Source organism: Pagrus pagrus (genome assembly GCF_965226575.1).
Source record: "Pagrus pagrus genome assembly, chromosome: 18".
Lineage (NCBI taxonomy): Eukaryota > Metazoa > Chordata > Actinopteri > Spariformes > Sparidae > Pagrus > Pagrus pagrus.
This window is the reverse complement of record NC_140202.1, coordinates 26,251,306-26,272,473: the sequence shown is the minus strand read 5'-3', so window position 1 is coordinate 26,272,473 and position 21,168 is coordinate 26,251,306. Positions and strand designations below refer to the sequence as shown.

The following is a 21,168-nucleotide window of genomic DNA, read 5'->3' as shown; positions in this document are numbered from 1 at the left end:
GAAATTTTTTTGGCTGCAGGAGGAGTGTCTCTGATCCACAGGAGGTCACCAGGACCAGAGGAGCTCATCTCCAGACATGAGACCCTGAGAAACATCCAGAACAAACCAAGACTATACTTTCAGGGATCATTTCTTTAGTTGCTGACTTGAGGAATGTGTTTCTACAGAGTTTGGTCTCGCTGCCCACGATGAAGAGTTCAGATGTTTCCTTCAGAGCAGGAAACTGGTGGGAAGACTTTGTTTCTTCTGCACTGTTGAGGATTGTTCAGAGTTTCTGGATGAAGCTCTGATGGAGGAGACATGGTCTGAGTGGAGCCTTTTATACTGTTTAATATAAAACATTATATTTAAAGTTTCAGCTGCTGCAGAAATGTTGAACTTGTCAAGTTTTTGCTCACAAAAACAGCTAATAGTCATTAACTGAACCATCATTTGTGATTAAAAGTGGAGTTAATCAGCAGAAAAGTTCTTACAGTCGTTACAAACACCTGTGTAGGTGTGCAGGACCTGTAAAGACCCGCCCACACAGGTGTTTTCACTCAGTGTTGTCTGATCAGACCTCCTCTCAGGACGTCTCCTCCTTTCTTCTGCTGGTTTAGTTGCAGGATTTTAGAGACGGAGGTGAACTTCAACACAAACAGACGTCTGTTCCTGCTGTAATATGTGTTAAAAGACTTTAAAGATGAGTTTTTCTCCTTTAAACAAGATCAGCAGTCCACTCAGCCCATGTTCCCTCCATCAGAGCTTCATCCAGAAACTCTGAACAATCTTCAACAGTGCAGAAGAAACAAAGTCTTCCCACCAGTTTCCTGCTCTGAAGGAAACATCTGAACTCTTCATCGTGGGCAGCGAGACCAAACTCTGTAGAAACACACTCCTCAAGTCAGCAACTAAAGAAATGATCCCTGAAAGTATAGTCTTGGTTTGTTCTGGATGTTTCTCAGGGTCTCATGTCTGGAGACGAGCTCTTCTGGTCCTGGTGACCTCCTGTGGACCAGAGACACTCCTACTAGACACTCCGCCGTCCTTTTGTCATGAAGGTTCAAGATCAATACAAGTTTGATGTTTGTAGATTTGGAAGTTAAGCTGTTAAGTCTGAACTTCAGGTGAACAACTTCAGTCGATGCAAGAAGATTAATTTAAAGAAACTTGACCTGTGAGGTGAAAATAACAATAAGTTTGTTTCCATCCATCTGCAGAAGTCATGTGTGTGTCTGAGGTGGAAAAGTTGAAGATACAATAAAAACAAAATGTGATGGAGATGTTTTCCACCGTGTGACTGGAGCCCATTAATCACATCATCTCGTTGTGTCTTCTTCTTCTGATGTGATCTATAAGCACCTGACTGGAGGATTACTAACACTGACTGTGTTGATGGAGGAGGAGTGTCTCTGAGCCACAGGAGGTCACCAGGACCGGAAGAGCTCGTCTCCAGACATGAGACCCTGAGAAACATCCAGAACAAACCAAGACTATACTTTCAGGGATCATTTCTTTAGTTGCTGACTTGAGGAATGTGTTTCTACAGAGTTTGGTCTCGCTGCCCACGATGAAGAGTTCAGATGTTTCCTTCAGAGCAGGAAACTGGTGGGAAGACTTTGTTTCTTCTGCACTGTTGAGGATTGTTCAGAGTTTCTGGATGAAGCTCTGATGGAGGAAACATGGTCTGAGTGGAGCTTTTTATACTGTTTAATATAAAACATTATATTTAAAGTTTCAGCTGCTGCAGAAATGTTGAACTTGTCAAGTTTTTGCTCACAAAAACAGCTAATAGTCAATAACTGAACCATCATTTGTGATTAAAAGTGGAGTTAATCAGCAGAAAAGCTCTTACAGTCGTTACAAACACCTGTGTAGGTGTGCAGGACCTGTAAAGACCCGCCCACACAGGTGTTTTCACTCAGTGTTGTCTGATCAGACCTCCTCTCAGGACGTCTCCTCCTTTCTTCTGCTGGTTTAGTTGCAGGATTTTAGAGACGGAGGTGAACTTCAACACAAACAGACGTCTGTTCCTGTTGTTATATGTGTTAAAAGACTTTAAAGATGAGTTTTTCTCCTTTAAACAAGATCAGCAGTCCACTCAGACCATGTTTCCTCCATCAGAGCTTCAGCCAGAAACTCTGAACAATCTTCAACAGTGCAGAAGAAACAAAGTCTTCCCACCAGTTTCCTGCTCTGAAGGAAACATCTGAACTCTTCATCGTGGGCAGCGAGACCAAACTCTGTAGAAACACATTCCTCAAGTCAGCAACTAAAGAAATGATCCCTGAAAGTATAGTCTTGGTTTGTTCTGGATGTTTCTCAGGGTCTCATGTCTGGAGACGAGCTCTTCTGGTCCTGGTGACCTCCTGAGCCTCAGAGACTCTCCTACTAGACACTCCGCCGTCCTTTTGTCATGAAGGTTCAAGATCAATACAAGTTTGATGTTTGTAGATTTGGAAGTTAAGCTGTTAAGTCTGAACTTCAGGTGAACAACTTCAGTCGATGCAAGAAGATTAATTTAAAGAAACTGGACCTGTGAGGTGAAAATAACAATAAGTTTGTTTCCATCCATCTGCAGAAGTCATGTGTTTGTCTGAGGTGGAAAAGTTGAAGATACAATAAAAACAAAATGTGATGGAGATGTTTTCCACCGTGTGACTGGAGCCCATTAATCACATCATCTCGTTGTGTCTTCTTCTTCTGATGTGATCTATAAGCACCTGACTGGAGGATTACTAACACTGACTGTGTTGATGGAGGAGGAGTGTCTCTGAGCCACAGGAGGTCACCAGGACCGGAAGAGCTCGTCTCCAGACATGAGACCCTGAGAAACATCCAGAACAAACCAAGACTATACTTTCAGGGATCATTTCTTTAGTTGCTGACTTGAGGAATGTGTTTCTACAGAGTTTGGTCTCGCTGCCCACGATGAAGAGTTCAGATGTTTCCTTCAGAGCAGGAAACTGGTGGGAAGACTTTGTTTCTTCTGCACTGTTGAGGATTGTTCAGAGTTTCTGGATGAAGCTCTGATGGAGGAAACATGATCTGAGTGGAGCCTTCAAGGTCTTGTTAAAAGAAAATGAGCTGAATCTGTTTTTCATTAGAGTTTTGAAATGCTTCTTGCTCAACAGTGTTTTGTAACATGCAGATGAGTCTGTGGGAAACTATGGAGAATAATTTGTTTCACATGTTTTATTAAAAAAAGATTAAATAGGTTTGAATTTCCACATATTTCTGAATCACCCATTTACAAGTTTCAAAATTTAACATACAAACATTTCATATTTAAATTTGTTTTAACTTCGGTGCCTAAAACAGACGTCAGCGCTCACAAATAGAGACGAAACCCTGATAAACCATCCTGAGATATTAAACACAAACTCTACTCTAAACTTCTCCCAGCTGACATCAAACAAACATATAAACTATTTACAAAAACAGGACAATTGAGTGATTAAACGGATGCATGAAATGATGTACGTTGATGTCGAAGGTCGTCTGAAATCAAAAGTTCAACAGGAAGGACAGCAGAAACATATTTCACACAAAAACAGTCAGTTGTCTTTTTGTCCGGGGTTAATTCCTCATTCACTGTTTATCAGTTCCTCCATCGACGGCACATGACGCACTCCGGGCACGCAAAGACTTTCAGTTTCTTACAGTTTTAATAACCGATCCGACCGTTTGAACTCAAACTGAGGTCCAACATAAATATCACAAAATCCACTCGCAGAGAAATCCTCCTCGCAACACATTGGCACCGACACCGGCCTTTTATTCATCACATCTGCTGAGAGCTTCACACTCATCCTCACAGACGGTTTCTCACAGAAGGTTTCTCAATCTCTTTATCCCCTCCGAACTTTGAGTTTGTTACGTTTTCTTTCCCAGAAATGCCGTGAACAGTCTAACATGTATCACACAACATGCGTCACGTTCAATTAAAGTTGTCTAACGGTGCGTTCAGACCAAACGCGATGGACGCGATGAACGCCACAACTTTCAATACAAAGTCAATGTAAATGACGCGATGACACGCGATGGCGAGTCGGGCGACGCGATTCGGGCGATACGAGCGACGCGATGACGCGTCCATCGCTTCATCGCTTCATCGCTTCATCGCGTCTATCGCTTGAAGTTGAAAAATTTGAACTTTTCAAGCGACATCGCGTGACGCTTTGCCGCGACATCCAATCAGCGTTGATATCCAAACCGTGAGTGACGTCAGGCGCACATTTCAAAAATGGAGGAAAAGATAATCATTGCCGTCTGCGGGTACTCGGAGCTCTTCGACACCCATTCCAAATTTTACCGGGACCGGACTAAAAAGGAGGTGGCCTGGAAAAAGATCCAAATCAGACGTCCACAAAAGATAAAGCGCAGCAATCGTGGTTACCTCAGCCATGGTTGACGAGAGAAAGAAATAAAACAGCGGGAAGTGAAGGAAAAAGCGGGAGGTGGATTGCGTCATTGCGCGATGAAGCGATGAAGCGATGGTGAAAAATGTGACAAATGTGTCAAGCGACGCGATGCTCGCGTTACGGGCGATGGCATCGCGTCCATCGCGTTTGGTCTGAACGCACCGTTATGATTACAGATGTTGTCAGAGGAGATATTAACCAACATGTTGCACAAATACTTGCTTTTAGAGGAAAGAAACTTAAAGAATAATGTGATTTTACATGTTTTTTGTCCTTCGTTTTAATTCATAAATAATATCCTGAAGGCAAAATGACAAGTCGGCTTGATTCTGTACAACAAGGTGCAGTTGGTTTGGTTTGTGTTCGAGAGCGAGGACCTCAGAAAAGCTGTAACTGTTAAACTTCACGTCCGCCCACGTCGCTCTAGCTGTCGGGCAGCAGGAAGCTGAAGCAGGAGAACGGCAGGTTGGACAGGCAGTCCGTGTTGACGGTGACCTGCATGTCGCCGAATAAAACTCGGCTCCTGTCGACGCCGTCGCCGCCCAGCTTCTTCTTCAGCTCCGAGAGTCTCTGGAGGATCAGCTGGTGTTCTCGGCCTCTCAGCAGGCCTCGGAAATACAGGACGGCAACCAGGTGTTTCTTGCTGCAGGTGGAGAACAAGGAAAAGGAAACATATTGAGTCACTGCGACGTCCAATTTGCAAGAACAAGTACCGACAAAAGTAGGTTACTGATTGTAGGAGGAGTGTCTCTGAGGCTCAGGAGGTCACCAGGACCAGAGGAGCGTGTCTCCAGACATGAGACCCTGAGAAACATCCAGAACAAACCAAGACTATACTTTCAGGGATCATTTCTTTAGTTGCTGACTTGAGGAATGTGTTTCTACAGAGTTTGGTCTCGCTGCCCACGATGAAGAGTTCAGATGTTTCCTTCAGAGCAGGAAACTGGTGGGAAGACTTTGTTTCTTCTGCACTGTTGAAGATTGTTCAGAGTTTCTGGATGAAGCTCTGATGGAGGAAACATGGTCTGAGTGGACTGCTGATCTTGTTTAAAGAAGAAAAAAACTCATCTTTAAAGTCTTTAACACATATAACAACAGGAACAGACGTCTGTTTGTGTTGGAGTTAATCTCCATCTCTAAAATCCTGCAACTAAACCAGCAGAAGAAAGGAGGCGACGTCCTGAGAGGAGGTCTGATCAGACAACACTGAGTGAAAACACCTGTGTGGGCGGGTCTTTACAGGTCCTGCACACCTACACAGGTGTTTGTAACGACTGTAAGAACCTTTCTGCTCATTAACTCCACTTTTAATCACAAATGATGGTTCAGTTATTGACTATTAGCTGTTTTTGTGAGTTTCCTGTTGAACCTGACAAGTTCAGAGCTTCTGTAGCAGCAGAAACTTTAAATAGTTTTCATATTAAACAGTATAAAAGGCTCCACTCAGACCATGTTTCCTCCATCAGAGCTTCATCCAGAAACTCTGAACAATCCTCAACAGTGCAGAAGAAACAAAGTCTTCCCACCAGTTTCCTGCTCTGAAGGAAACATCTGAACTCTTCATCGTGGGCAGCGAGACCAAACTCTGTAGAAACACATTCCTCAAGTCAGCAACTAAAGAAATGATCCCTGAAAGTATAGTCTTGGTTTGTTCTGGATGTTTCTCAGGGTCTCATGTCTGGAGACGAGCTCTTCTGGTCCTGGTGACCTCCTGAGCCTCAGAGACACTCCTCCTCCATCAACACAGTCAGTGTTAGTAATCCTCCAGTCAGGTGCTTATAGATCACATCAGAAGAAGAAGACACAACGAGATGATGTGATTAATGGGCTCCAGTCACACGGTGGAAAACATCTCCATCACATTTTGTTTTTATTGTATCTTCAACTTTTCCACCTCAGACACACACATGACTTCTGCAGATGGATGGAAACAAACTTATTGTTATTTTCACCTCACAGGTCCAGTTTCTTTTTACACTTTTCAGGAGTTTGTGGCTTTACTGAAAACACGACGGTGCCAACACAAACGCTCACTTCTCTGTTTTTGGGGGTCAATCTCTGATTGAAACATGTTTTCATTGCCGTTATTTCATCGTCACTTCCTCATTGTTCAGATGAGGTCCAGAAGTGTGTTTTTTGATCCAAAATTGGGGATTTCTGCACATCTTTAATCTGCTGACTTCCCTCTCCTTCATCCGCGTCTAAACATCTAACACTTCCACAATTACAAAAGGGAAACTTTTACACTTTCTAAGCATTTTAAAAAGATATTAAAATCAGGATGTTGGTTCAATGTCTTCACTCTGGGCTCTTCGTGGTCGACTTCGACTGGTTTTGTCATCACAGCTAACCTCTGTGTTTGTTTCACTTTCACGAAGCTGCCTGATTTATGAGAAACTGACCTGAACTGGAGGAAAATATTCCCCCTCATCAGCACCCGTAACCTTTCCTGGCTCCGAGCTGCACCGCTGGATCAAAACAACCTCGACTCAATAGAGAGCGCCATTCAGGTATTTTCCATTTTGCTTTCAACTTCCACTGAAGCCGTCACAATCACAACGATCCATCGCTCGTTTGCCAGCAGGATTACACAAAAATGACTAATTTTCCACCGAAATTGGCTGGAATATAACTGGATCAACTTCTGAAGTGTATAGTCATGAAGTTTTGCCACCGATGAAGTGTCTGTGTCGCAGTAAATCAAACAAAAGTTGTCTTTTTTACTCCCAAACGTCCATTTCAGTAAAATACTGAGTCCATAAAACATCATACCATGCATAGATGCAGAGGAAAAGCTTTTATCTGTCCCAAAAACTCTAATATTTTGAAGTAAAACGCTGTTAAACTGCAACAAGTGACTTAAGATGGCTGCCAAACTACTACTTCTTTCACCTGAAGTCGGGGTAATGCTCCACGATCGGCTGCAGGTGCTCCTTTATCTTCGTCTTGTTCGTCTGCGTGATGATGTCGCTCAGGTCGTCTCCGACAGGGTGGAGCCACTCGTTGGTCGAATTCTGCGTCAGAAAAAACAACCAAAAACATAACGAAGTGTACGTGTTGAGATCTTCACCGACCCAAAACTAATCCTTACATTTATTTTCAGGCCATGTATACATATTAATCGACAACATGACGCCTTTTTCCCGCGACCACGACGTCATTCTCTGACTCGAAGGTGACGAAAATGAGGAAGGTGTGTGGGAGAGCAAAATCAAAACACACATTTGTAATATTTATACTTTCATACATGATAATGAAATAAAACGTACCAACACTCCCACTGAAAGGGAACTCCACCACTGTACTCCTACATTTCAGTTAATGAGTCACAATCTTCTTGAGTTGCATCATCAGAAAAGTGAGACGCAGCGTTTTCCGAGCTCGATCCAGCTGACTGCTTTTTCTTTCTCCGTCTGTTGTAACTCCCTCAAACTTCTCCCGAGAAAGAGCAAAGCTAAATATTCGAAATATCCCTTTAAACAGTGGTGGAAGAAGGAACTCAGATCCTCAGATACTCCAAAGAAGTTCATTAATGTGCTTTTATTCAACACTTTCAGCTTTATTTGCTAAATTCAACCTGTTAGATTGAGTTTTTCCCCGTTTTAGATCCATTAGATTGTAAATACTGATGCATCAATATCAGCTGCTCGAGGTGGAGCTGCTTTGTGTACAGCTGCATCATTTTTACATGAAAATTAGCGTATATATGCAGGTTATATAGGTTTTTTCTGGTGTGTAACGTCTCAAACTGAATGCCGACTTAACTTGGAGGGAAGGAAAACCTTAACTTTAACATGCGTCATAGCATTTTTCTGGAAATTAGTGTGTCCACCCGAGTGGTTGTCACCACCCGTGACTGCAGAGTCATGTGGACGTTCGTCACGTTGGTGTCCAGCGTGAGAGAGTTTTACCTCCACACTCAGGCGTCAGACCCCTACACAGGGTCACCGGTTCATGAGATGATTAACGTGATTTGTGGGAATTTTTCTAGACTTTCAAATCTTTCTAAATATTTACGTCCTCAAATTAAACAATAAGAGAAGGTTAGAAGCAAAAAAGATTTATCACGTTTATTTTTTTCAACAGTTCTGTAACTATTTCTGCCAAATAAACGTAGTGAGAAGAGTTTTATCTGCAAAAAAAACGATAAAAAGCATCTTAAAATGAATAAATCGAGACTTTTTTCATTCATTTCATAAATATACTTGGTTATTTTCCGCTGCTTCCATTGAACCTCTGTACATCTGTGGTTTGAAGTTTCCTGCATCAACACTCGTGCTCATATATTGTGAAATATCATAAAATGACAGCTTTTTTCCGATATTTCACCACGAGCCAAACAAAAGCTTTTGTTTTTGTTGTGTCGTTGTCGGGGGAAGTTAAACAGTTTTTTTTTTTTACCATCTCCACAAACAGATCCCTCAGTTCGCCCCACTGCTCGCGGATCTTTCCCGCCGCCTTCTCGTGTTTCCGGTTCTTGCACGAGTAGTTGCTCTTCATCAGCTGGCCGACGTATTCCTTCGCCAAGTGGTGGTGCAGCCGGCTCGCAAACTCCTGTTGCCGGGAAACACACACAAACACACACACACACACACACACACAGAGGGAGTGATGTCGCACGATAACAGGATGGCCAGAAAAAAAAAAAGGGAAACGTAAGCGTGTGCTTTTCTTCACTTGTCCGTCACATGACCAGATCATCTGAGCTAACACCTCCACTTCCACCTATTCATGTCTGGCACCAGGGTTTATTACTCTCGCTTAAATTTCTCCTGCAGTGGCAGCAGCATCCGGCCCGAAGACAATGGTGCCCCTAATTGATTCACTGGAACTTCCAAGAGGGTCGACAGGCAAAGTCAAGAAGGATTTCCTCTCCTGACTTTCAAAACGTTAGAATAAAAGTAATTCATAGCTGATTTTCTTCATGTTTAGTCCAAGTAAATCAACTCTAACCCTAAAAATACAAAAATAAATCCCGTTCAAGCAGTTTGTTGAAGGTCTCAGTGACATGTTTGCGGGTTTTGTCTAATCAGGGTCAGATAAATGCCAGTAAATCTTCGGCTGGCATGTCACCAATCATCATAACGAGGCTGGGTGTTTCCAGAAAGTGAGATTTGGCTGGTAAGTTCAACAAAGTGGCTGGAATGCCCCGATAAACCCGTCTCCTCCTCCTCCTCCTCCTCCTCCTCCTCCTCACCTGGACTTGTGGAGGCCTCATGAGTGAGCAGTGCTGAGAGAGCAGCTCCGTCTGACGGAGAAGCTGCTTAAAGTCGTCGTCGCTGCTGAGCCACTTCCTCGTCATCATCCTCCTCAGGTACGGCTGGAAGACAGCACGGAAAAACACATTTTAAAACACTTGATATACGAGGCTCGGTTTGAGGGACGACAATGTTGACAGAACGTGACAAAGAGCTCGACGCGGCCTCAAATCCCAGTCCGGTCAAGCGTTTGTGGGATGTGCTGCAACAACCCGATCCACGGGTCAGACTTGACCTTTGACCTATGCTACAAAATGTAAAATGAAGCTACTGGCAGGTTAAAGGTAATGGCAACAGAAACGATTAACAAAATATTACAATTATTTTGCAATTTTTCTCTCAAAAGTGCCCAAATTGACACATTTCAGCTTCTTAACTGCACAAATTTTCTGTTTTCTGTAAAATCGACGATCTCATAATCGTCATATTCATTAATAATGAACAGAAGAGTTAGTTGCGGCCGTATAGTAAATTATAACTTTATCACCGTTTGTCAAACCGGTGACGCTGATTGTTATTTAAGGCCGGCGGAGCTACTTGAGTTCGTTTCGTGTCTGTTTCTTCAAACACTTGAAAATGACCTTCAGTGTGTTTATATTTTCTTTACAAGCAAAACAATTAATGCCGGCTGTTGTTTGCTCAGGATTGCAGGCGGAAGTGGTGCGATGATGAAGATAAAAGCACTCAGAAAACCTCTCGAGGACGAGGTCGGAGCCTGTCGTGTCCTGTTGTCCTCTCCGTAACCGACTGGTTTTTGTGCTTTAACGTAACCAAACATTAACCAAAGTGGTGGCAGATCAGGAAACAGGCCCATCAATCACTTTTATGGTCATGTGTGATTGTGTTTTTGTCGGTTAGATGGGACATCATGTGAGGTTATCAGTCCGGCTGTCTCACATCCATCTCTAGTTCCTTACTTGAAAGCATCTCTGTATTGTTCCTCAACAGTTTCAGGAAAGGGAGCGTCCCTTTTTTACGATTCCTCTTTTAGAAACCACAAGTGAGGAAACGAATCAATGGAAACTAGAACCGAGCTTTCACCCAAAGTCACCCCACTTGTCCTTGTACCTTCACGTCCTCTTTGAACTGGTCCTCCAGGTCCTGGCTGAGCCGGACAATCAGCCACTTCGCCTCCTTTCTGAACGCTTCCACCTCGTCCGGGCAGGCGTCCCGGTATCCCTCCATGTGCCCCCTGCAGGACGAGAAACACCAGGAATGAAAGGTTATGCGTTACTTTTCAGGACTGAAAAGGACAGGACAGTATCAGACCAGTGGTTTCTGTGAAAGGTTTGTGGCTCTGAAAACAGAAAGCAGCGTCTACTTTGGGCACCAAGTCACATGTTTGAAACACGAGTTAAATCATGAGCAAGCAGAAAAATAGAGAAGTGCTGTGGTTAAGTTTATATTCCAGGTATCGGTACTTGAATATTTAATTTCCCTCCTGAACTTTCTCCTCCTCACATTTTCAAAACAGGCTCGTTACTTTAGTTTGATGCATTTGAGGGGAATTATGGATTATTTTTATTTGGCGTCATCGCACTTCCCAACATCGCAAGACTGACTTCAGGCGCAGCGAGATGAGTGTGTGTCTCGTATCTGCAGAGATTTTTCTTATTTTCCCACTTTGTTGCTTTACCAAAATGTGGCTATTTGACGTCAATCGACTATCTTTGTGGTGCATTCAGGAACAGCTGGGACAAATCCTACTGATTCTACCTTGCTTTTGCACAGAAGTGGCCAGTAGAAATGTCTACCGGAAGGAAGAAGTTGAATCAGTACTCGGTCCTGCACAGCGCCTTCAACACCTTCTTTTATTAAACGTCCTCGACTGCAGGACTCAGATCCAGAGGAGGCAGAGATGTGGTGTCAGAGGTCAAACGTTCAGGGAAGCTGGTGTTTGGCGGTATCGACCTGTGCTTTTAAAACCTCTGAGCCACAAATACAGAAAGCAGACACTGAATTCCCATAAACACACACCGTCAGGACACGTACGAACGTCTCGCGCCAACACACATCTGTTTTGTTGTGACTGACAGAAGCAGCTGGAAGGATTCAGGAGCTCAGCTCCGTTCTTTCTCTTTCCACTCGACTCGTAACGCTGCAGCGTTTCTCTCTCTCGCAGCTCTGCTTCTCTGAAATCACGTGAGGTGGCGCTCGCTCCACGGCTGGCGCGGCTCTGAGTGGCATGACCTGATTTTAAGTGAGCGTGTTATTAACGTCTGCTGTGCACATTAAAGGGAACAGCCGTCCAAACAACTCCAGGATAAAGGAATGCAGTCATTTAAACTGTGTTGGCACGAGTGCTGGGAATCTCCCAGTAGGATCTAAAATAGCTCAGTGATTAGTCACCCGCTCCAACTCCAATAACATCCTCCTGAATATGACTTTTTATCTTGTTTCTGCATCTAAGTTTGATGATAAAGACACAGAAACAAGGAGGCAATAAACCAAAATATGGCTCCTGAATCCTGGCGGCGGGGTCAGTGCAGTGGGGTCGCTTGAATGTTTTGCAGCCTCCTCCCAGATAACAGGGGTAAGCTGGGGACTTTCAGCTCAGCGTCACGGCGAAGATATCAGCTCAGGGTATGAATAATGTCCTTTCAAATCAATCTGGGGATGTTTAGGAGAATGCTGCGTTCACTGTCTTGCTGAGAAGCTCCAGAAATGTGTGTTTTTTTAATAAACTGAGCTTTTATTTTGGAGATAAATCAACCGACCTAAGCTGCCTTACAGATTTTAAAACAGTCGTTCTCTTATTTCTGCAACAAGCGACATTCACAGCCCAGCAGATCGTCTCCGACTAAACGTGTCGACAGATTTCTTTTTGTTCCCTGGAGGCAGCGGGCGGGCGGGCGGGCTGCCAGGCTGCCCCACTTGTGGTTCTGGCAGAGCGAGTTAGTTTGTCACGGTGCATTGTGGGTAACTTCAGGAAGTCACGTGACTTACTGTAAAGCAGTGAAGCTGTTAATGTAGGTTATCTGATACTCGGTCCACACAGGCTGCGGTCTGAGAGCGCTGCAGTGGCGTCTGAACTCGGTCTCGAACCTACAGAGGAGAGAGGAGAGAGGATTCAGCCTGTCAGACGAGCAAGAGGGCATCAAACTCCACAGACTTCCTGTTTACTAGACATTTGCAGTCCAGACCCATAAATATGACGTGAAGTTAATCTCTTTCCAGAGAATGACCCTTCAGTTCAGGGGGTGGACACAGGAATAAGAACAGATAAAAATGTGCAGATAAAAAACAAAAAAACAACATTTAAAGAGGAAGACACAGTCAGAAATAACAAGACAAACACATAGATAACTCTTAATATATCAGATTAGAGTGTCTGATAATGTGGTGCACACAGTTTCATGTGTTGTTTCTGTTTTCCTGCAGAGATAAAATGTCTCCAGAGAAAAAGATTACGATGAATCTTATCTCTTTTTCATCTGTGAGGATGAAGAAAACCTCAGGAGGGGGGTGGACCACACGGTCTTCAGAGGCTGAATGTGAAACTGTTTCCACGTCGGGGTTACGTGGTTTGGTTAAAAACAGGATTGGTCATAAAGCAGGCAGAGAAATATTCTCAGATTACTCAACCGGAGGGGGCAGGATCCCGTTTTTGGTTTGTTTTCTGTGTGTGGGCTCCCCCTCAGACGTCTGCCTTCCTTTTTTTTACTCCTTTATTTATCAAACACAATACGAGTGGTACTCTCTTCCCCAAAGTGTGAGACTTGGCACAATGCTGCCCGCAACCGATCAAGTGAACCGTCAGATGATAAAACAGAAGAACTGGTTCCTAAAAAGTCTAATGAATGAGATGTAAAACTAAAATAATGAGTTAAAACAGGCTAAAAATCACCGCAGAGCTGCAGAGTTTATGTGATAATTGTGTTTTTTAAAAAGTATCCGGTAGTCGTACTCGAGTAAAAGTAAAGATGTCGTTTTAAAATATACTTTTATGAAAGTAAACGTCCTCCATACAGAAAGTACCAACAAGTATCTGATATTAAACGTACTGAAGTATCAGAAGTACAAGTAAAAGTATACATATATTTAATGTATGTAGATATTCAGGATTTTTTCTTTTTAATTTGATTGCAGATAAAATAAACAGACTTCGGCTCTGATGCAGCATGTAATCTGCAAAGTAACTAGTAACTAAAGCCAGCAAATGCATCTAGTGGAGTACAATAAGTAATCAGTGAGTACAGAGTTTCATTTTGAGGCTCTAAAGATGAGTTGAAGTGTTTCCCATGAAGGGAAATGATGTGTGATGACCTTGCCAGCTAAATATTTATGTCAGTATGTGAAGAAGTCTCAACACGTCTCCGTGTTTACAAACCTCCTTGGAAACTGTTTCAGCTCCTGGAGGCAGGACGAGATCACTTTCTGTTCCAGCTCGGCATCGATCCGCCGGGAATTCACAACAGTCCCCTTAATGTTCTGCAGAGAGACGATACAACAGTGATGATCAGTCGACGCCGAGGCGAATATGAAGCCGTCTGCTGCCCCTGCATGGTCACATCACTACATTACAACAAGTGGATGAGACTGTTGTCGTTAACTTCTGTCTGCATCTGATTAAAACGTCCACAGGTCCACCATGTTTAGGCTTTTATTGTGTTGTGTTTCCAAGAGACAGGAGTAAAAGAAAAACAAACAAACGCACAACAGATATCATAGTTATTGAGAATGATAGTTGTATATTTTATGTTTTAAAGTATAATTTTAAGCTGTCGTACCGTCCAGATGTCCATGTCAATGTGCGACTTGGGGAGGTCCTCGTCGTCCCTCTCAGGAGTCTGTCTCTCCGTCCAGACTTCCTTGTTTTGGAGTTCAGTCACTCTGTCCAGTGAAGCGCTCATGTCCTCCTGCAGCAACACACAGGGTTTGTAAAAAAACACTTTTTGGCGTAGTGTCTCCAAATCAGAGGCTTTCGTTCGGTTACGTGTGGTTTTCTAGACCACAGTCCTTTTTTTATTCTCCTTTTGTTTTCTATCTTGTAGAAACAACTTCAACAACGTTCTTGTCCCATGAAACCCTCCAAACATCCTAACCCTTCATTGGGTTTCATCTCGAGGAACCAAAAACGTGTATAAATCAGCGACGATGTGCAGGATTTCTTTGTATTCTTGCACAGAAAATAAACATTTTGTTTCCCAACATGAAGGACTAGAGGGACAAAGAGTAAAAGGGCCTGTTTACTTCAAACACATTATGTAATTTCTGGCGCTCTCACTTGTTTGCAGACCTCCTTCCTCACTCTGATCTGATGTTTTAGCAACAGGCGACCAAATGAATGATGACATTTCAGTGCAAAATTGTCACATATTAAATGACAAATGAGCTCCTGACCTTCACTCTGCAGAAGTACTTGTCTTTGAGCTGCCTCGGGAGGTCGTCCTCCAGCTGCAGATCGGTGCTCTCACCCTCCATGTCCGGCTGCAGGGAGGGACTTCCCATGATCCTCTCGCTGTCGAGGTGAAACAGGATACGTTTTAACAACATGTCACGGTTACTGCGGTCGGGTGGCACTAAAGAACGCTGCAGAGGACGTGTTGCTTCACGTCGGGAGGAAGAAGAAATCAGGTTTTCACCAAAACTGAAGTAAATGCAGCACACTGTTCCCCCAAAATGCTGCAGTTTATAGGTTTATATTCAGGATTTGTACTTATTCCTATGAAAAATGAGCTTCTGCAACACGAATGTGTGATATACTGAATGCAGACGTCTTTTTTTAGGATGCTACTTTAAATAATCCGTCAGAAATATGAACACGACCTGATTTGAATTTTTCCGTTTCGGCCTCCAGAGAGAGTCGTGCCTCGTTTCTTTTTTTTTTTTAGCAGATCAGCTGTTTATTTTTGGTCTCCCAAATGTTGTCTGGAGCAGTTTTTTGATGTTTGGTTTGGCCTGATTCGACAAATAATGTCAGCATGCTGCCTCGTTTCTTGACTGTTTCCCTCTCTCACGCTCACTCGGAGGCTGTCGTGGTGTCGAGATGTGTTTTGGGTTTTTCCTATAAGTTTAAAACAAATATAAATACTTAGTTGCTGTACTTATGTAGATTCTTCAGGTATCTGTACTTTGCTGGTGCTCGGGACGCTTTACCAACCCAACATGTGGCTGTTTGACGTCCTGGGAATGAGACTCAACCATCAACCATCTTTGTGGTGCGTTCAGGAACAGCTGGGACAAATCCTACTGATTCTACCTTTAACTTTAATAGTCTTTGAATTATATTAATATGACGTGAGCTCCACACACATTAACCATCGTCTGTTCACCGACCTCTTGTAGCGGTTGATGATCCAGTCCAGCAGAGCGAACAGGTCCTTCAGCTCCGTCACCTGCTGCTCCAGCTTCTTCAGGTGCTGCCCGACGACTCGGTGGTAGCTCTTCACGTAGGTGCTGAACACTTTGAAGCTGGGCGGGTACGACCACCGCAGCTCCTTCTTCACCTTCTCCAAGTCCTCCACGATGGCCTTACCCAGCAGACCCAGGTGAACCGCCAACCAGGAGGCGTTCTGCTCCCTCTTGTCCAGGTGGACGCTCTCCACCTTCACCTTCACCCCCTCGCCCACCGCCTCCTTCCAGGACTCCATCCAGCTGCCCGAAAGCCCGCCCGGTTCCTCGGCTCTCCTCTCCTCCTCTTGGATGATCCTGACAACCGGAACCAAGAGCGCCTTGTTCCTGGAGGGAAGAGAGTTGGAGTCGCGCACTATGGTGTTGATTTTGTTCCTCAGGTCTCCGTAGAGGAGGTGGAGGTCCTTCTCCTTCTTGGCGAGCTCCATCGGCGAGTCGTCGCCGCACCGTTCCTGCTCCTGCTGAAACTCCCGCCGCAGGGCGAGCAGGTTCACGTGAGCCTCCTCCAGCACCTCCATCTCGATCAGCTTGTTGATCTGCATCACTGGGAAGACAATGGAGGAGATGGTGAGTCTCTTCAAAATGGTTTAATACACCTGCAAAGGTTAAATATTCCAGTAAAGACAATAAATCAGAGAGAAAGAAAAGCAGGAAATGGAAAGAGAAACTTGAGACAACTCATCTGTGAGGCAGGCATTTGGACGCTGACTGTGGTGAGTGTGTTTCCTAAGAAATAAGACTCCTTTCTTTGGCTGCTTTTGTTGCCAAAACAGAGCGAGATAAGGAAGAAAGTTGAACGTACAGACAGAGAAAGGTGTTTGGGAACATTGCGTTAGAAAGGTTGCATTTACAGCTCGCAGGTACGAACGTCTTTAAACACTCACAAGGTTGGCAGCCGACTGGGAGAGGACACGTGCACTGTGAACGTCTCTACACAAATCTGACAACTAATGCAAATAAAAGCAACTGAGAATCAAATCAGAATAAACCTGAAGGACAGAAGCAGCTGGAAAAATGTGCAAAAAACTTCAGTCATTTGAAGACTAAACAGGGGAGAGAGGGGAGGTAATTGGCGGCCTTTAAGCGAAACCTTTCTTGGATAAATAAGTAAAATAATGATGTGAGAGAGCGACTGTACCTGACAGTGGTGTGTGTGGTATTTCTGGCAGTGTGTACGCCTCCTCCATCTCCTCCTCCACCTCCACCACCACCTCCTCCTCCACTTTATCCACCTCCTTCTCCTCCACCGAGCCTTCAGAGACGGTGACGAGCTCCTTATTGCAGTTTTTATCCTTGTTCTTCTTGCCTAATTTCAGGCTTCGTCGAATGGACCCTCTTTGTAAGAGAGAGTCACCGAACCTGGTCATGTTGGGATCTGAGGAGGGAAAGCACAGTGAACAGATACTGGTCGTATGTTTTCCCTCTTTAGCTCGAGTCACGTGGATAATTAAATGAACGCTTTACCTGTCTTCGAACGTGGCAGACCTTTGCTTTTCTGTGACGAGCCGTCGGCCTCGTCCTCCTCCTTCTTCTGGAAAATGCCCCCGATGTTCTTCAGAGGAGAGGACGCAGGAGAGCCGGAGCTCAGACCTGACAGGGAGGCAGAAAGTAGACGTCTGATAAGAGCGTTTCACAATCGCATCTCTTTGTCAGTGAGGAAAGAAATCAATCTGAATACGCTTTCAGTTTCTCAAGGTGCATATCTGCATTCGTGTGAGTGCATGACTTGGCAGTGTTTCGCCCTCGCGGTGACCTACAAATGAAATCAACGGAGGAATGCAAAGATTAAGTGGTGATGAGAACAGGCTCAGCTCCAGGATACAAAAGTGAAAGTCAAGAGTCGAGGTTGTGGAAAAGCCGTTTGTCTCGTTTCAAAAGAAACAACATGAGTTTCTCTGAATGGACGAACTTAACCACAAACACTACAGAAACCTAAATGTTTTTTTAACTCGCTCTACAGGATCAGTTTCACTTGACGATGGTGCAATCAGCCTAAATTTAGATGATGTCTCTGCACTCTTAAACTTTTGTTAACAGCTATTAAAACAAGACAATGTGGCTCTAAATGAAGCCTGATTCTGCATCGAAAGATAAATCCGAGGAGGAAAACGTGACGATCAAGTAAACGAAACAACTTCTTCACATGATTATCTATTCTGTGAAACAGCGGATTGTTTTGAGTCACCTGGCCGGTGATTGTTTTCCCAAATCCTGCTGACAAACAAGACAAACAGACACAACCAGAAACCTCCTCTGCAGATGTAATAACAGCCACGATTGAAAATCAAAAGTGAAAACTAACGAAGCGGAGGAAGAGGTCATGGTTTCGGCCTCCTGACTCGAGCTCATTCATTTAAAGGATGGGAGGTATCGTCAGCAGCGATGTTTGACTGCCGAGTCCTGTACCATCGCAACACTGTGATTTAAAAGGGCAGAAATATAGTGTGTCCCCTCAGAGTCGACGTGAGTTGTTGTTTGTGACAAAATGAAAAGAAGTTGTTGCTCAACACATTTGTTTTTCAAACCCTGCCCTGCATGTTTTAGGTGTTTCCCCGCTCCAACACGCCTGGTTCACATGAACGAGGTCGTTATCAGGCTGCAGATGACGAGCTGATTATCTGAACCAGCCGTATTTTTACTCTCAGCCATGCAAAGCTTTCGAGGCTGGATACAAGTTAAGTTACGGTCGTGTTGTGGAGACAAAGACTCCTTTCAAACCCGGCACAGGGATGTATGTCGAGCGATAACACAAACTCTCACACGTCCTCAAACCAAAACAAGAAATGTACTAAACGAGCTAAAGGTGGTAAATGAGAAGGGTTTTTATGAAAGCTTATGTGAGGTTTATTAAGTTTCAGCAACAACAAGCCACAACAAGCGTTGCTACAACACACAGCGAAGGACAAACTCAATGACTGCGGTGATTGTTTACATGATTTCCAAGGGGAAAAACCCCGGAAGAGTCCGGTGAGCTGACTCGCTCACTGGTTTGCTTGGACTTTTTGGTAAATTTTTGCTTTTATTAACGTCTCTTTCACTTGGATCTCAGTCACACTGCAGCTAACGATTGCAACTGCGAAGGAAATTTGTCCCTAAAAATATTGCTAATAAAACTAACGTCAGAAGTCCCTTGAATGATTTAATCTCCTCACTGTTTACCGTCTTTAACTGCAGATCACGTTCATGAGTCCGTCAGGTTCAAACATAATTACCGTTTTGTCCTGATGTTTAATAAACATCTAAGTTAAATCTCTTGTAGACACAGAGACACATTTCCTGCGAACACAACAGGTTTTTTTGTTTCCAGTCGTATTTTAATGATGTTTCCTCAACTGGAAAAACTGCCGTTCTTGCTCTTTCTGAACTGTATATTCCCACACTGCTGCTCTTTTTTACGCCTACGCACACGGAAACGCCCACGCACGAGTGGAACAAGCTCGCACACGGTGGGCGGTGAAGGGGATTCTGGGAAACGTATGCGAAGGGGAATTGAAGGATGAGGGAAAGTCAGCTCACTAAAACAGTAAGTTGAATCCAAATGAATCATTTCTGAACATACTGATAAATAAACTGATACTTCCTCGTTCTGTGGAGTTTGTGGCGACATTTTGCTTCTCGCCTTCCTCGTCCTTTAACCTTGAGGAGCCATGTTACTTCCTGTTAATCCCATTTCACCATGACGGTACTCACTTGGCGACGGAGGCGGTTTCAACCCCGACTCGTCTCCTTTAGCTGTGACCTTTGACCCCTTCAGCGGGCTCTTCTCGGCCGCCCGCCGGATGCTGTTTCTGAACGTCTTCATTATGCCCAGCGTCTCCTTCGCGTCTCTGTTGGTGGGCGTCTTCCCGTTGCTCTTGAGGGACACAGTGTCCTCTTCTGGGTTTTCAGTGGGTTTATCCATCGTGTGCGACGTCCAACTGTGAGGAAATAACAGGAAAATAAAAGGTTAAAGCCGGCGGAGGAGATGTGTGTCTGCGCTCTGCTGAGGAGCGAGTGTAAACCGGACTTCAGGTGTGTTTTTGGTCATTGTGGCGCAGACGACGGGGACAGGACGAGCCGTTCTGTTTACACAAAACACAGCCGACTGTTGTCGACACGTATGACACACACATCGTCACAACGGATACACGATGTACTGAAGGAGTGAACTGTCAGTCCTCGACGCTTTTATAGTTTTACATTGATTTTCTTCTTTAAAATCTCTGTGAACACTGTTGATTAAAATGTTGATCCTCCATCAGGAGCTGTAAACTGAAGCAGCCACCATCTGATAAAGACCTTTTGTTCCTCTGGGTTTTAACTCTCAGGTTACATACAGCAGCCTTAAAGGTGCATTATGTAGCTTTGGGGAAAGAAAATGACAGATTTCTTTCTGTCTTAACAAACTAAACAAACAAACTCTCTTTGTTTTCATGACTGAATAAACTGAACAAACAAACTGACCTTAAAGGACGACACAACTTCATACTGTTTTACTTGTAAACTCAGAGCAGATCCACCTTCCCCCGACTTCACGAGGAGGCAGTCGTCTGGATTATTTAGATATATTTCAAAGCAGTAAAGTAAAATTATAAAACCTGAGCTGCTGAGGGTTCGATTGCATGTTGAACTGCCACAGAGACGTCATTTTGTTACGGACAGCCAGGTGTTTTTGTTAACGTTTGGCATTGTGCCGCCTCGGCCCACGCACCTGTAACGCTTCACGACCGATCTGTCCCCAGACAGAAACACAACAAACTTGTTACAACTCGTCTCGATACAAAATGTGTCTCCAGGACCTCGATGTTGACACACAAACACACTAGCACACACGGTGACACAATACAGTAATACCAATAAAACAATATTGTCTTTGATTATCCTCGACCAGAGGGTCACAGTGCAACTACACGTTAACTACATGTGACCCACCAAGGAAAGGCAGGAAGTAGAAGGAAGTGCAGAGGTGTTTTGCAGAGGTTGAACTGTCCTTTAAATATAAACTAAGTACAAAGGGGGTCGTTAAATCAGCTGTAACCAACATTAAAACATTGCGTTCTTCAGTGTTTGCAAAAGATTTGAAAATAGAGGATAAAACTTGAGGCTCGTAGGTGTTTTGTTGCCTTTTCAAGATAATAATCTGCAGAAAAAACTGTTTTTATTCCTCCAAGAGT

The 21,168-nt window shown here is 44.0% G+C and overlaps 1 protein-coding gene across 1 annotated transcript; it reads right to left on the bottom strand.

Annotated features, from left to right (window-relative positions):
* Positions 1 to 3,933: 3,933 nt before the first annotated feature.
* Positions 3,934 to 19,946, bottom strand: exoc3l4 (exocyst complex component 3-like 4). The gene is made up of 13 exons (XM_084381209.1): positions 19,706 to 19,946; positions 17,480 to 17,605; positions 17,154 to 17,390; positions 15,941 to 16,559; positions 15,005 to 15,122; positions 14,392 to 14,520; positions 13,992 to 14,092; positions 12,608 to 12,706; positions 10,730 to 10,853; positions 9,601 to 9,723; positions 8,805 to 8,957; positions 7,296 to 7,417; positions 3,934 to 5,046 (listed from the first exon to the last, which is right to left on the bottom strand). Exons 1-13 carry the CDS (start codon positions 19,914 to 19,916, stop codon positions 4,827 to 4,829), a joined length of 2,382 nt encoding a protein of 793 aa, XP_084237335.1. The 5' UTR covers positions 19,917 to 19,946; the 3' UTR covers positions 3,934 to 4,826.
* Between the last annotated feature and the right edge of the window lie 1,222 nt (positions 19,947 to 21,168).